The sequence below is a fragment of the Chenopodium quinoa genome, unplaced genomic scaffold (assembly GCF_001683475.1).
Source record: "Chenopodium quinoa cultivar QQ74 unplaced genomic scaffold, ASM168347v1, whole genome shotgun sequence".
Classification (NCBI taxonomy): Eukaryota; Viridiplantae; Streptophyta; class Magnoliopsida; order Caryophyllales; family Amaranthaceae; genus Chenopodium; species Chenopodium quinoa.
In genome coordinates, this window is record NW_018743850.1 from 1775480 (window position 1) to 1791530 (window position 16051).

The following is a 16051-nucleotide window of genomic DNA, read 5'->3' on the forward strand; positions in this document are numbered from 1 at the left end:
TCGCCAAAAACAAGTCAAACTTTTAATTATTTCTGAATAATACAAACTTTAGGGAGTATCCCGTTAAACGAGAAATTTTACCTACAACCTATATAACCGGTTAACTTTTTTTTTTTTTTTGATAAATTCGTTTAAGAATTTAATTAATTCTAATTAAAGATTTAATCATAATTTATTAACAATTAAAATATTTTAAAAAATAATAATTAAAAAAAAAACACATCCCTCCGATTTCTACCACCAGCCACTCCTCTTCCTCCACTGGCAGCTCCACCAACAGCTCTCCTCCCCCAGCCCCAGCGACGTCAGCCGAGCTATCCAACCTGGTCGCCGGCCGCCGCCTATTCCTACCCAGCCATCGTCCTCCCCTTCCCTTGAACCACCAAAGCCCATTCCCTTCCCCCGGAATCACCATCACCAAAATCCCTCTCCCTCCCCACGAAAAACCCACAAATTTGCTCCTCCACCACCGAAACCCCCAAACGCTCCTTCCTCGACCGTTGAAAATCCTAGCCACTAGGGTTTTAGGGGTGGGGGTAGAGGCGGTTAGAGGTTTTGGTGGGGTTTCAGCTCGTGGTTTTACGTGGTGGTTGGGAGTCGGGGAGGGTATGCCGGATTTGGTGTCGCCGGCGGAAGGGGAGGGGCTGGGGCGCGGCGAGGGGTCGCCGAAGTGCGGGTGTCGAGGAAATGGGTTTGGTAGGGAGGGGATACAGTGGCTGGTAGGGAGGGGGTTGGTTTTTTTTTTTTTTTAATAATTAATAATAATAATAATATTAAAAACATTAAATAAAATAAAATAAATATAAATTAAAGTGTCAAACCAATAGAATTACGACACGTATCCCACATACCTACTAATCAAGTCACCAACTGGTTATAACCTGTTTATAGCGGATACTCCCCAAAATTTGTATTATTTAGAAATAATTAAAAGATTGACTTGTTTTTGGCGGACCGCTTAAAGTTTGTATTATTTTTGACAATTTTTTCAAAAAAAAATCATCAAATGATCATCCAATTGTCACATGAAGTCTAGTTGGCAGTAGATAATACATAAATTCAATCATCAAATGACTATTCTTTGAAAATTTGGTTAAATACCTGAATGGATTTGATAACGCCCTTTGAACCTCCAATTTGTCTTCCTTCACTAAAAGAGGCAAATTTCAATAAGACTAAAATAATCAATGAGATTAACATGCTATTACCACGTAAAACCATGTTGTTTTGGACTTGAGTCGAAAGTTACACCTCAAACTTAGAGATATCTGATTTTGCTCTGTAATTTGATTTTGATGATGATAATAATTTTATTTTTAAAGAGATTGTGGATCATATAAGATGTTGATGATTTTTTTTTTTTTTTTTTCATTTGAAAAGTTTTTTCAATGGGAAAGAAATGATATTATAACCTTATGTAGGATTATAAAATATACTTGTATATATGTTAGCTGTTATGAAATATCCATATTAAGTGGATGTAAGTATGTAAGATGTAACACCTAAAATTACATCTTCTTTAGTTACAATACTAATAGAAAAGTAACGCCTCCATTAGTTACACCACATACTAATGAAGAAGTGGTGTTACACTAGTTATACTAGTATAAATAGATGCTCTTGCACAATATATGTACTACCCACAATACAAGTAATAATATAAACGCTTGATCTCCAACTTAGTATTGTAACTTTGTAAGTCTTTCTTTGTGTTGTTCCATCTTGCATCAATATTACAACACTAGCTTATTTGTTGATATTATATGATACTTTGTCGATATTATATGATACTTTGCTGATATTTGTTAATATCTTTTATATATTGTGGACTTTGTGATATGCGATTCTGTTTTCTATATTCAACTCATGCAGATGCACAAATGCACCATATAATCAATTGTACCTTGCTAAATACAATCGATCCCAGTACAGTAAATAATATGATGAATTGGTATGGTTAAACTTTAATCATTTTTTTACACTAGTGTGAAAAATAAAAAAAATATTAACAATCGCAATATGTATTTTTCAAAAATGTAATTTTTTTTTTTTTGAGAAAAATTCAAACTTGTAATTTTCATATTGAGTAAATATATTACTCCGTAATACAATTAAAAAAATATATAGCCATTGTTTCAAAAAAAAAAAAATATATATATATATATAGCCATTATTAAGACATGACCATGATTATTATAAATTTATAATAGCCATGATGCAATTCAGATTAGTAGGAATCATAATTAACCGGTATTTGACAAATACTATATACTATACATAGTAATTAAGTCTCATCAAAAGCCTTTTCAAGCTAAGACAAGTACACCATTACATGAATATACATCTAAATAGTAAATTCACTTTGCAACATCAGATGGATAATCTTTAGGGTGCTTCTTAATGGATTCTCTAAGCAAGATTTCTTGCTCAACCAGATCCTTTGTTGGTTCATCATACACATCTGTAAACATTTCCGAAACCGGTGGTTTTTCCAACTTTTCTGCCACTTGAATTGCTTGAAGGATCTGCATCGACAAGAATCAAACGAAACATTGAAATCGGCGTATAATAGTAGTATGGTTATCATACCAACTTAAAGAAGATAGCTTAGATAGTATGAAATAATCAAACTTTTAGCAATTGTAGTAGCTTTCACCTCTTTCTTGATCTTCTTTCGAATTTCCATTTCATCATCTTCATTCCACCAGCCAATTCTCTCAATCCACATCCTAAATTTTGTGACAGGACTCTTCGCTATTTTCCAGTGTTCGATTTCATTAGTTGACCTGTACTTGGTGGAATCATCAGAAGTAGAGTGGTGTCCTACTCGATATGTTAGCGCCTGAATATAATTGATCAAATTTTAGTCTTCAATTTGGTTAAAATGTAACATATATCTAAAAACTCCATCGTCTCTGAATAACAGGCCACATTTTTAAATAGAGGTTATTCTTAAGAACTTTAAGTTAAAAGAACATAACTATTCTTAATTCTACACCACATATAATTTTATATCTTCAGGCTCAAATTTTTTTACTAAATTTAGAAAAAATCTTGTATTATTAAAGCGACCTTATAGAATAGATTGTACTGGTATGGAACTATGGAAGTACGGTTCAAATATGTTACTCTCACTTGTATAAGATAATTATCTATATCTAGGAATGAGCACCTCAACAAGAATAGGTCTTTGTTCAGAGATTGCCATTTCACGAGCAGTTCGAACCACATTATAGACAGCAAGAGCGTCATTTCCATCAACTCGAAAGCTACGTATTCCATAAGCTTGTCCCTTGACAACAACACCATCACCTTCAAGCATAACAGTACAGATAATCAATTTTTTTCAAAGAATTACAATTTACAAGATGCAGCAGTGAACAAAGTACGAACAGATAATGATATTATTAAAAGACAGCAAAATATTAGGTTAATTACTTCGAAATTGGTCTGAAATAGGAGTACTAATTGCATATCCATTGTTACGACAAATGAACACTATTGGAACTTCCATGACTGCCGCGAAATTCAAACCAGCATGGAAATCTCCCTGAGGAAAGTATTTCAAAATTAGCACTAATAACATTGTTAAGAATTAAGACCGTTAATAATATAATCCAAGTAATAAACTTATACGTAGTATGATATGTACCTCACTAGTGCAACCATCTCCCATGTAGGCTACAACACAAGCATCCTTTTTATCCATCTTAAGAGAATAAGCAGCTCCTGCGGCTTGAGGAAGTTGTGTACTGAAACAATGCCAATTTTTGTTTGATTCATCATTGACCAAACGTCTAATACAGTAATACATCGACCTTATAATGAAAATCACAAAAGGAATTCTTACGCTATTGGGGAAGATATTGTAAAGTAGTTATGTTTACTAGACCCATAATGATTTGGCATTTGCCGACCTTTCCCACAATCAGCCTTATTTCCGAAACACTGATTTGTAAAATCTTGTAAGGTGAAACCACGCCATAGTAACGCCCCAGGCTCCCTATACTGTACTTAGACATCAGAGGCAACTGCATAAGTCCATTTTCATTTCTAAGCAAATTAAACGTGTCATTTTCCCATATATATATATAGTACTACTTTTGACATAGTTACGTATTTGATTACATAATACCTGAGCAAAAATAATGTCCTCTGTAGAGAGGGCTGCTGCAGATGCAATATTAATTGCTTCTTCCCCGAATGAAGTCATATAAAATGATATTCTTCCTTGTCTTTGTGCTTCATACAGAAATGTGTCCATAATTTGAAGAGTGATCATGCTATTATACATCCTTGTTGCCAAGTCTTGGTTCACCTATATAAACGAAGAATTATACAACTATGATTCTTAAAGTTAAATAATATTGTTACGTCAACTGTTTTAAGCATTGCTAAACGTGTAATGTGACTGAAACTGCTACTTACAAGATCATGAACTTTCCCACAAATTAGCTCCCCGCTGTCATTTAGAACACGATAGCAAGGTACTCTAGTCTTCCCAGACTCGGCAATGAAACTCATTTGTGATGTAAACATAACCTTCCCTCCTGGAAAATCCATTCCCTGCAATATAAGTATATGACAAATGTAGTTTCAGATTAGATGATCACCCTAAATGTGTACTATTGTACTAATATTACTTACCAAGACATGGCTTATTTTTCACCATAAGTCATAATCTATGGTCATTGCATATCTATACAAGGAATTCAAATACTAGTATCAGAATATCAATTGTGAAAATATAAGTTAAATGGAGTATAAACTATCAATTATCAACGTGAAATTACTAAATAGGAATTTGAGATCGAAACTCAATGAATTTTTACTTATTTCTTTCGGTAACATTTTTCCAAGACATTTTTTAGAATCGTGAACTCATGTTGGACCCATTTATCGCAATATTAAAATAATGGAATTCATCTATAATTAGAATTCCAAACCGGACCCAAAGTACCAAATTCTGAATTGAATTGAATTCAGTAGAATTTCAAAATGGATTGAACTCAATATAAAAAAATCAAATTTTATTGTGAATTCCTTAAGATAAAGGCCCAAAAAGGGAACACAAATTCTTGATTAAACCGGGCTTTCTTTAAGTTATTACTCCACATAAGACAGATTAAAGTTATCCTAAAAGTATTTAAAATTACCCTTGTATACCGGAGTACAAAAATTACCATTTTCTTAAAATAAATTTTACTGGACTTATGATGTATTAAATTAATCATGTTAGCCTTCATAACATGTATCCATTAAAAATAATGCATCAAATTACAATCAAACTCATTACAAAATAAAAGTTAACTTTAAAGAAATTAAACCTACCATAAAAATTGTTAAAGTTACTCTCAAATTAATCATCTTACCATAAAATTAACGTAAATGTGCCTTATATAAGACTTACTAGGGACGGAATACCAACAAACACCCTTAATCACGAACCCTCACAACTCGCTACATAAACTTTTTTTCTTTTTATTTTAAGAGTAAGATACATAGGGAGAGGCTCCCACCCTATGTCCCTATCACAGAAATAGGGGGATGAGGAGTCGAACCCCCAAATACTTGAGGGGGAGATCCTAAAAAATAAAAACTTATACCCCGTACATATAGGATTAATTTTTCCGTTTTGTCAATGAATAAAATATAACAATTATAATTATGAAGTATGTAAATACAAAAATTTGACGGTCTACAAAACTTTGTCCGCATTGTCGGAAGACTCTCGGAACTAATATGGAACCTGGTAGATAAAACAATTAAGATGAGTTGGGCCACTAGGCCCACTATCCCAATGTGTCATCTTGCCAGGTAGCCCACATCAAACAATGAGCTTGCATACAAGTCAAAGGTTAGATTAAGATACAACGTCGTATTTGTACAAATTACAGTGACGTGGTATTGGAATCTTACGTATTGTGGCAAAAAGCTAACAAACGCCCCTGAGGCGTTGGATAAGATACCTAAAAATAAAAATATTAAAATAAAATAAACATTAATTACACCAATTGACATGTAATTTTAACATATATTCCTAAATTAATACTTGTACTACTTTAGGAGATATTTTAAATGTTTATCAAATGTCCCATAGGTGTTCATTAGCAAGATCCTATTATAAAATAATTAAAAAAAAAACTCCGTAGCAATTAATAATTAAAAACTCCGTAGCTATTATAAAACTCCGTAGCATTTTATTTTTATGAACCATGAGGTAATTTCATCTATATATCATAATGAATTGTCTATTGCATTTTATTTTTAAAAAATAGGTGTATGCAATCAATATGTATCTTCATTCCGTATCATAATGCAAGGGTAAAGAATATAAAAGATTTCAAAATATTTCATGTGCCCAACTTGTATACTGCAAGATGTTTTTAATTAATTTAGATTGGAATAAGCATATGCAAAATGCAATTGATTTGATAAAATATAAACTAAATTATATGCATGCAATCATTATACTTTCTCCGTTTTTTTTTATTGCATCATAGGGGTTTTGGAGGCAAAATTTGGTAGTGGGAAAAAGTAAGAGAGAAACGTAAAAATACAAAATTGTCCATGTAATATAAAGATAAAATAAAAAGTAAGTGTGAAAAAGTAATGGTATATTGGGTATTTACAGTGTGAACATAGATATTTTTGTCCTAAAATAAAAGTGATGCAATGTTTGTGAAACTTTCTTAAAAAGCAAGTGATGCGATATTAAAAGAATGGAGGAAGTATATCTTATTTCTCCATATTTTCTACTAGCAAATCTTTAGATCGTTTTATGCACATAATGCATGCTTTAGATATTTTATATACTGTTGGACTATTTACAAGGAGTAGGTACGGGTTATTCTAAAATAAACGAAAGTTGAATTATTATAGAATAAACGAAAGTTTGGATTTAAAAATCATATGGTAATCCGGACTTTGGTAAAATCATATGGTAAAGTTGGGATTATTTGTATTATATATTTTCTTTTATGATATTAGGAGAATAATATCTTTAGGATATGATTTGCTAAATTGTATTGATATTAATTATTGAATATATCTTATTGGTGCACAATGTCACCCAGACTCGTATGTATTTATCATGGTATCAGAATATATATGGTAATATGAGATATATGTAGTAATTAATATCGAAAAATATATGTGTGTAATATATTTTTCATATCGACATTAGTAGAATACTATGATAAGGATTATCTATGTTAGGATATGATATATTAAATAATATTGATATAAAATAGTGAATCATATAAACCAATCCTAGGCTTTAACCATACATAATTGGTTTATAAACTGTATTCTATCATGTTTTTTTTTTTATTATTATTTCGCTTTAAAATGTGCAAATGTTGTAATTTAAAAAAAAAAAAAATCAAAACTTATTTCTAACCAAGTAAAGAAATTCTAGTACTTGTAGATCTCATACAACAACCAACCATTTTCAGCAATGATCACGTCACTACTTTCTAGCTAAAAGCTTCAAAAAGACAAAACATATAAATTGTCTCACTATTAACCCGTGTAAACTGAATAAGGCAGTAGCGTAATTCTCTTTTTTTTTTTTCTTTTTTTTTTTTTTTTTTTTAAAAAGGATATTACAATTTACAAACTACTCCGTATAATCTAGAGAAAGGACACTTAATCTTTGCTACTGGATCAAGACTTCATTAGTGTAAAGTAATTGAGAAGCATGATATACTGATATTAAAATTATGTACTGTATTTTTTAGATGTCCAAATCACTCTTATTAATCACCAATTTTATTACTAGTATTTTTCTTCTGACAAAAGGATTTAAAAATCATCTAATTGAAAAGCATGGATATTTTTTAATTATTATTATTGCATGCAAGTAGAAGTAGATTACCCGAGAAAATACAGAAAAATACTTCAATTGATTCTATTAAAAAAAAATCAGCAAAAAAAAAAATTTCAATCCATTGACCACATGATCTGTATATTGTCTGAATATTGCACAACTAAGCAATGTTCAGTTTTGGCTACACAAAAAAAAAAAAGCAATGTTCAGTTTCTATAATTGCTTCTAAAGTACTCCCTTCAATCCTCTTTGTTGTTCCTGATTTCACAAAAATATTCCAAATGAAAATAACAAAAAGGATCTGAAGGAGTTAAACATTTTTGACATGCAAATCCAAATAATAACATACCTTAACAAAAATTGCAGATCTAAATAATCTAGAAATTAAAAAAATGAAGAATAAAAATGTATTTGGGCCAAGTCCTACATAGTGTGGTGATTTCTAATTTCCATGGAATTGCCATTTCACCCATTTCCTCTGTTATCAGCCAACTAAACAAGAAGTAAAGAAGTAAAACAACAGCCAACTCCATTCGAATTTTGGCCGTCGTGTTACTAGTTTTAAATTATGCAACGTACTATATGTATCAACGTGACAACTAAGTTCGGATAGTCATGAATCAGTGAAAAAAAAAGTGTACCTCGTTGGGTTCGGAAGAAGGGTAAGCATGATCATGATCATCATCATCCTCGGAAGAAGAGTATAATTGAGGATCAATCTTCAATTCAGCGGCTTTAGTAGACTCTAAACGCCCAAAAACAAAGGAAGTAGGAGAAAAAACAGAGTAGTTACTACAAACATTATGAGAAATTCCTAAGAAACTAGGAATAAAACTACTTTGATTAGTAGTTAAACTAGATTTTGTTATATATAATTGTTTCATAATGTTTGTTGTTCTTCTTAACAACAACTGTGCCATTTTTCTCACTCTCTCTCTCCTTTTTTTTCCAACAATGTTTTGGAGGGCTAAGAAGATGAGTATGCCACTTCAAGAAATATACGAAGTACTTGTATGGAAAAGGAAGAGAGAGATAGAAAATGGATGAGGATGACACTTGTATTTTTGTGTAACGTGTAAAGTGAGTAGAGCAAATGCTTTATCAACTTCAATTTGTTAAATTAATGCCATATTAGTCCATATACTGCTGTATTTTACAAGTTTTCCTTCTAACACGTTTCGATTAAACCCTCCTTGGCCTAATTTGTCATATACGTAGTATATGGTACTCTTGAAACTTCAAATCACCTTATATCGAAATTGATTTGATTGACACCTGGACAACAGTATTTTTCTCGTGGCCGTATCAAATTGTTGGAATAATACTTAGGGATGTCTGGGGCAGGTTAAGTAGGAGACTTCCCCTAGTAGGGTAAGGGTGGGTTCTGATTTGGCGGGTGACGAAAATGGGGATAAAAATCATACCCGTTATATGGGTGATGGAGTGAGAGTGGATTTTAGGTTGTACCCGCCTCATCCCCACCCCATACCCAACTATATATTTTTTTAAAAAAAAATTGAATACTTTTATACTATTTCATGTAAAAAAAATGTAAAATAAAGTAGTAAATATAAAAAATTAAAAAAGTATAATATAAACGATGAATTTTTTTTATTGTTATCTATATTATATAGTGTTGTTGTATTTGGAAGGCGAGAATTAAGTGGGTCTTAGGTGGGGGTGGATATCCAAGTGGGGTGGGGCGGGAATGATTTTAGAATTGGACCCGGCGGGGCAGGGATGGGGATGAGTTTGGACTCGCCGCGGGGATGGGGATGGGAAAACCAACATCCGCCCTGCCATGTCCTGTTGACATCCCTAATAACACTTATTGCCTCCGTTTTTAAATACTTGCTCCATTTTTCCATGCACGGAGTTTTAGGATAAATTGGAGAAAGTAATAAAATATGAAGGTAGTGGGTTGGTGGAAGAATAAAAAATTGTAAAAAACGAAAGTAGTTGAGAGAATTGGAGGAGAGAGAATATGAAATTAATAAAATATGATTTATGTTGGGTCTACTAGTTGAGAGAAATGAATTAAATATTGTAAAAGCTTTCCAAATAAAGAAATGGAGCAAGTAGTTAAAAACGGACGGAAATGAAAAGTGAAAAGTATTTAAAAACGGAGGAAGTATATTATTTGAACTCGAATACTCATGTTCGACACGAATAGAAGTGCCTGACTTAACTATTTAGTGAAAAGAATTCTATGATTTTGAACTAAAAAAAAAGTCCAAATGAAATATCTATGTTTTAATACCCCAAACCTTCCCAAAGATCATGAACTGATCTCTTTCTCTTTCCCTTTCTCTCTCTCAAAGTAGTATCTCTTGATTGATGCCCTTATGGCATCTGCCCATCCAAATGGGCATTAGTTAGCTTTCTCTAATACTCCAATATATATAAACTAAATTCACTAACTTTATTTTACATTAAATAACATTTTATACTCTGCCAATTTTTTTTCTTAAACTATATGTTTAAAGAAGTGTCTTAATTATTCCGAAATAGAGAAAGTATATGACTACGAAACGAAAATCTGGTAGAGCTTACTCGACAAGCTGTTTAGACCCTAAATTAATCTTTTGGTGACAACGTATAAACCTACTATTGCCCATGTTATACAAATTGGGGCATATACTAAACACCATTGACCAACCCTATTCTCAATTTTTCACGACTTGTGTTTTTATACCTAATGTTTTCGGCGTTTTTTTAAGACACATGGTGTTTCTATACTAATCTAGTTAATCGGCCTAATAGCTATCAAGTATGGACATATGGTCTTAAAAAGAACAAACATTACGAGCTCTCGAAATACAGAAATTACCATAAAACGTTAATGGCTATGAATTGGAGTAATTGATGAGAAAACAGAATGCGATGAAATAGTGGGGCTAAAGAATCTTCAAGGAAATAGAGTAAGCACAGGATTGTTTCAGACATTAAAGCTAAGACAGTACTATTGCTAATTGTTGCATCAATGCTGTGGGACTTTTCAATTGAAAAATGTACATCATCTGCAGCCTGCTCTAATTTATGGTTGAATTGAAGTTACCATGTAGTCTAGTACGCAAGTACAGTAGTTACTACGCTTTGGCAAATGGATCCATCAGGTTTGTTTTTAGTCTGATTAGTTCGGGTCATATTCAGTTGATAAGTTCTTTTAGACATTAGTTTGATTATGGGCTTATTTGACAATTGGCTACTGTCTGTTTTCTTTGTCTGGTTTGACCAGCTGTATGTATTGGTTTTATATGTTGGTTGTTTGACGGTTGGCTCTTAAATAAATATATTTAGTAAATTTGGCTGTTAGGATAGAATTGTAATTATAAGAAGTCAATAGCGAACACAAAAAAACTAATCTTAATTTATGATTTTGGCAGAAAAGCAAGCTTTTTAGCCAACAAAAAAGCCATATTTTTTTTACTGTTCGGCCACTTCTAAAAACCAAAAACCATAGAAAAAGCCAATTGCTAAACAAGCTCTATATACAAATTAATTTTCAATGCATTGCAAGTTACTCTAATATGAAAGTAGTTTGCTTTAATGAGTCATTAATATTTCAAGTTATAGCAATTGGGGCCAATATTGTGTCATTAATATTCATGTACTATTTATGCGCTATGCCTTGTTTGCCCCATATTCCTCTTTGGGGTGTCTCTAACACTGTCCCATTACCTTATTAGGAGTAATTTTTTTCACTTGCAACCCCACTACCTCTCTATTTTTCTCTCCTCATCAAACCCACTTGAGGCCCATGTGCATAATTTCTGTCTTGTTTCTTAAATGAATTTAGCTCTATGTAGCAAACTAGCTATCAACAAATGGCAGAGGAATTGAAGTAGTTATATGAACTGATTAATGTCAAGTTAATAATCCATATGACAATTGATAAGATTCATAAGAATACTAACAGCCAAAAGGCCATGCAATTACAACTAATTACTCGTATTACTTCAAACTAGTTTAAGTCCCGTGCAATGCACGTTTTTATTAATGTTACAATAAATTATAATGTTAATTTAACAATAGTTTACCGTAAACTAAATTAATTTTTTAAGTGAAGCACGATAAATTGTTTTTAATACTTATACGCTAAAGAATGAAGGGTAACTATTGCATTAAGCCGATCCACTTTATGAAAAAATAAAAGAAATTTAAGAACTATAGGACTCTATTTATTAAAGAGCAACAATGTGCATGCGATATAAACACATATATATATCTCCATCCTTTTTTTTACTCACACTTTAACAAATACGGAGTACAATACTTTATTAATTAGTTAAGAATACATATTTTTTCTTACATTTGTTGGAAATATAATGGTTGGAAATTTTTGCACCAAATTTTGACATATGCCACGTACTTTTTTTGTTTATTATTAACTTGAAGAGTCCCTTGCTTAGGGTTTAGTAAGTCCTTGGTTAGGGTTCGTAGTTGATGTGTAGTAATGATTTCAATTCGATTCTTCGTAACAATCCTCAATTCTGATTACTCTGATCGTGATTATGCAATCGAATTTGATAAAAGAATTTGAAAAGTTTCAATTGACAGAGGAGGAGGGTATTGTTGTTGGTAGGGAAGTGGAGAACGAGGTTGAAGACCAAGGAATTAATCAATTGAAACTGATGTTAATTGGGAAACTCTGGACTGTGAAACCGTTTAATGTAGAAGCAATGAAGTGCACCTTGACTAATGTATGGAGATTGAAGGAAGGAGTTGCCATACGAATGGTGGAATCGAACCTGTTCATGTTCCAATTCTTCTACCCGGACGATAAAGATCGGGTGATTGGTGGGTGGCCATGGTTCTTTGATGATAAACTGCTGGTGTTGAAGGAGTGAGAAGGGGGAGAGTAGCCGTCGGAGGTAATTTTTATTCACTGCCCGATGTGGTTCGATTGAGAGATGTTCCCTTTAATAGACGAAAGCCTGCTGTGACGAAGAAAATTGGTGAAATTTTGGGTTGTTTCCTTGAACTTGATGGCACTGACCCCTTGGGATAGAGCGAATTCACGAGGATCAAGGTGAATTTGGATGTAAAAAAAAACCTATGCGAAGAGGTATGTTCATAGAAACTGGTAACTCGTCATCGAAGTGGATTGATTTTCAGTGTGAAAGATTATCCGAATTCTGTTTCTTTTGTGGAAGATTGGATCATACCGAACGTGAATGCAATGTTAAGGAGGACTGTGTTAACTCATCCAACGAAGTTGTGTACCAGTATGGTTCGTGGCTAAAGGCTTCCCCCTTGAAGCGCTCTAGAACCTCTGGGATTGATCATGAGAAGGAGAAGTGATGGATGAGTTCCTTGTCTTCTAAAAATTCTGTTTGAATGATGAGTTACAATGACCCAGGGACAATCAAGCTTGGGCCGCCTGGGCAGCAAGAAAATTACTTTTCTCCTCACTTGCTGGAGATGATAAGCAACTGTATGTGATGCGTAAGGAGGTTGCTTTGGTAGTAGTGACTTGCCCGAATACTACTAAAAGGGTGCTACGCCCTAGAGTGATAGCTGATGCCGATGTTGTAACACCCCAATAATTCTCTCTTTAAAAACCTATAAATACCTTTAACAATCTGCAAGAGAATTACTGACGTGCTACCGCCACGTGCTCAAACGCTAAGGCTAGTTCAGAATTTAGCAGCGAAAAACTAACTCAGTTATAAATAAGTTTCAAAACCAATAATCAAAACCAAATTTAGTCTTACAAGTTGGAACATTAAGACCCTTATTCAAAACCCAATAAAAGTAGTAAATAAATCAAACCAAAGTTTAATTAAATCCAAACTTATGAAATAAAATATACTGTGGAAATATCCTACACTCCACTCAAAATCCCACCACCTTGACGCAAGTTCTGATTATGTAAAAACCTGTGATTAATCTGCTCCTCAATATTACAAGTGCAAAAATTGAATCATTACAGGGTCATAGAAAAGACTAAGGCCATGACCAGGAAAGAGACACACAAAAGCACGCAATCAGCAACGCTGAGTACATACAAGCTACGAAATATAACAAAGAATCCCTAGCATGTTACTAAAAATCAATCAGCACACACAATTTAATTATTGACTCAAACACACGCTTCAATTGTTAACATTACTAAGACTTCACTAATTACTAATAATAATTCATTTCATTACATTCATTGATTGGATTAAGCAATAGATAAGGTTGTCTCCCCATGCTCCATTTTGGAACATCAATAAAAGAAAAAACCCCATGCCTTCTTTCGGAAACATCAATGAACATCCAATGGCAGACGGCCGCGACTCCGTGGCCATAGCTAGTATGAGATCTCATCTAACTCCTTATAGTTTTAAAAAGTATTTGAAAACAAGAGACTTGTAGATCAGAATGTCTCTAAAAAGTACACGACTAATACCCCGTGAACCCCAACCCCTGATTGTCAATACTCTAGATGTGCACAAATCCAGAGTTTTATTGCTCATTCATCTTGCACTTTACGTGATTTACAAGTTTAAACTTGGTGATGACTCAAATGCAAAACAATACACCCAATCATACATCAATCATTTAGACAATTCTAATTTCCAATTCAATTCTTAATTATTAGTGACAAACAATATTTAGTATTGAATCCTTTAACTACCTCGGTGTATAAACACCTTAAGTGCATAAGTGTTAGAATCCGCCTCTTTCTCTATGTATCCCCCTTCCTTTTTTCCTTGTACTTTCCTTATGTAATGTCTTCTAAGTCTTCTTTTTGTTTTCTAGGCTCTAGGGGAAATTATTGTGTTACTGTAGTTTCAGCGTTCACTAGTATTTCTCCATGTAATCAATATAAAGCTCTTTATGGGGCGAATGGTTGAATGAATGAAAGCTCCTATCCGGGTTGCCTTTGCTTTAAGACTTGTGTGTTGATTTAAGCCTTTATAGATATTGTGCTTGCCTTGTTTTAAAGCCTCTCCACCAAACCAAGAGAACCTCAAAAGACGTTTTCCTTATCGTCGGTCCCGCTTGTGCCCGCTTCGAAATATCGGCCATCACAAGCCCCGACTCAGCACTCGTTGTTGACGAGTGCTTCGTAGAGATACCTTTGGTCCGTGCTGCTGTGTGCCACGAACCCCCCCTTCGCTCTAGGCTTGTGTTCTTGTCGCCAATAGATAAGTGCGCGCCGCACGATCCAGTGTCAAAACTCTCGGACCGTGACAGTTGGTATCAGAGCCAGGTTGCTCGAGATATGTCGAACGAAGAGATGCCATGATATACGTTGGAAGAAAGACTTGCTTGGCTTGAAGGCAAGTCGGAACAGTGGGCTATGCTGGAAGAAAGGATGCCCAAGCTCGAAGATATTGTAATAAAGCAAGCCGAGCAAATGGAGAGGCTCGCGTCGACGGTGGATGGGTTGACGGAGCATCTTAACTTTGTGCAAGGCTTAGCTGATGAGGCACAAGACAAATGTTCCACCTTGATGCGTGCCCAAAGAGGGCTCGGGGATAGTGGAAGTACTAAAATAAAACCTCCTAAACCTCGAACCTTTAATGGCACGAGAGACTCGAAGGAGGTTGACAACTTCATCTTCGACATGGAGCAATACTTCCGTATATGTCGGTTGGAGGATGAACTGAAGGTTGATACTGCCACGATGTACTTAGTGGACGATGCTAAGCTTTAGTGGCGCACCAAGTACGCCGATATTCAAGCTAAGAGAACGTCGGTAGACACTTGGGAGGATCTAAAGAAAGAGCTGATGGCTCAATTTTACCCCGAGAATACTGAGTTTGTCGCTCGCACCAAGCTTGCAACACTGCAACATAAGACCACTATTCGAGAGTATGTGAAGGAATATTCGGCGTGCATGTTAGAGATTCATGACATGTCGGAGAAGGATCGCCTATTCAACTTTGTGCGGGGTCTGAAAGATTGGGCTCAAAGGGAGATATGGCGCCAGAAAATTGATACCTTATCGGGTGCTATAGCTGCAGCTGAAAGGTTGATGGATTACTCGTCAGACAAAGCACCCATCCAGAAAAAGGGAAATAGTGGGTCAACATCAAGCACCCCAAGGAGCACCAGTGGTAATTCTCAGGTTAGCTCAAACAGTGTGGGGAATAGGTTCAGGAATGGGGGAGAAGACTCGCGAAAGAATGTCTTCACCGCGTCTACGAACAGAGGTGGGTCCTCGGGGACATCATCATCATGGAACAAACCCCTCACCTGTATACTTTGTCGAGGGCCGCACAA

General features: G+C 34.2%; 1 protein-coding gene across 1 annotated transcript; it reads right to left on the reverse strand.

Moving 5' to 3' along the window:
• Positions 1-2216: 2216 nt before the first annotated feature.
• On the reverse strand, positions 2217-8911 carry LOC110685903 (2-oxoisovalerate dehydrogenase subunit alpha 2, mitochondrial-like). The gene is made up of 9 exons (XM_021862457.1): positions 8473-8911; positions 4429-4566; positions 4136-4318; positions 3851-4008; positions 3653-3752; positions 3439-3550; positions 3173-3312; positions 2657-2842; positions 2217-2525 (listed from the first exon to the last, which is right to left on the reverse strand). The coding sequence occupies exons 1-9, from the start codon at positions 8749-8751 to the stop codon at positions 2358-2360; spliced, it is 1464 nt and encodes a 487-aa protein (XP_021718149.1). The 5' UTR covers positions 8752-8911; the 3' UTR covers positions 2217-2357.
• Positions 8912-16051: the final 7140 nt, after the last annotated feature.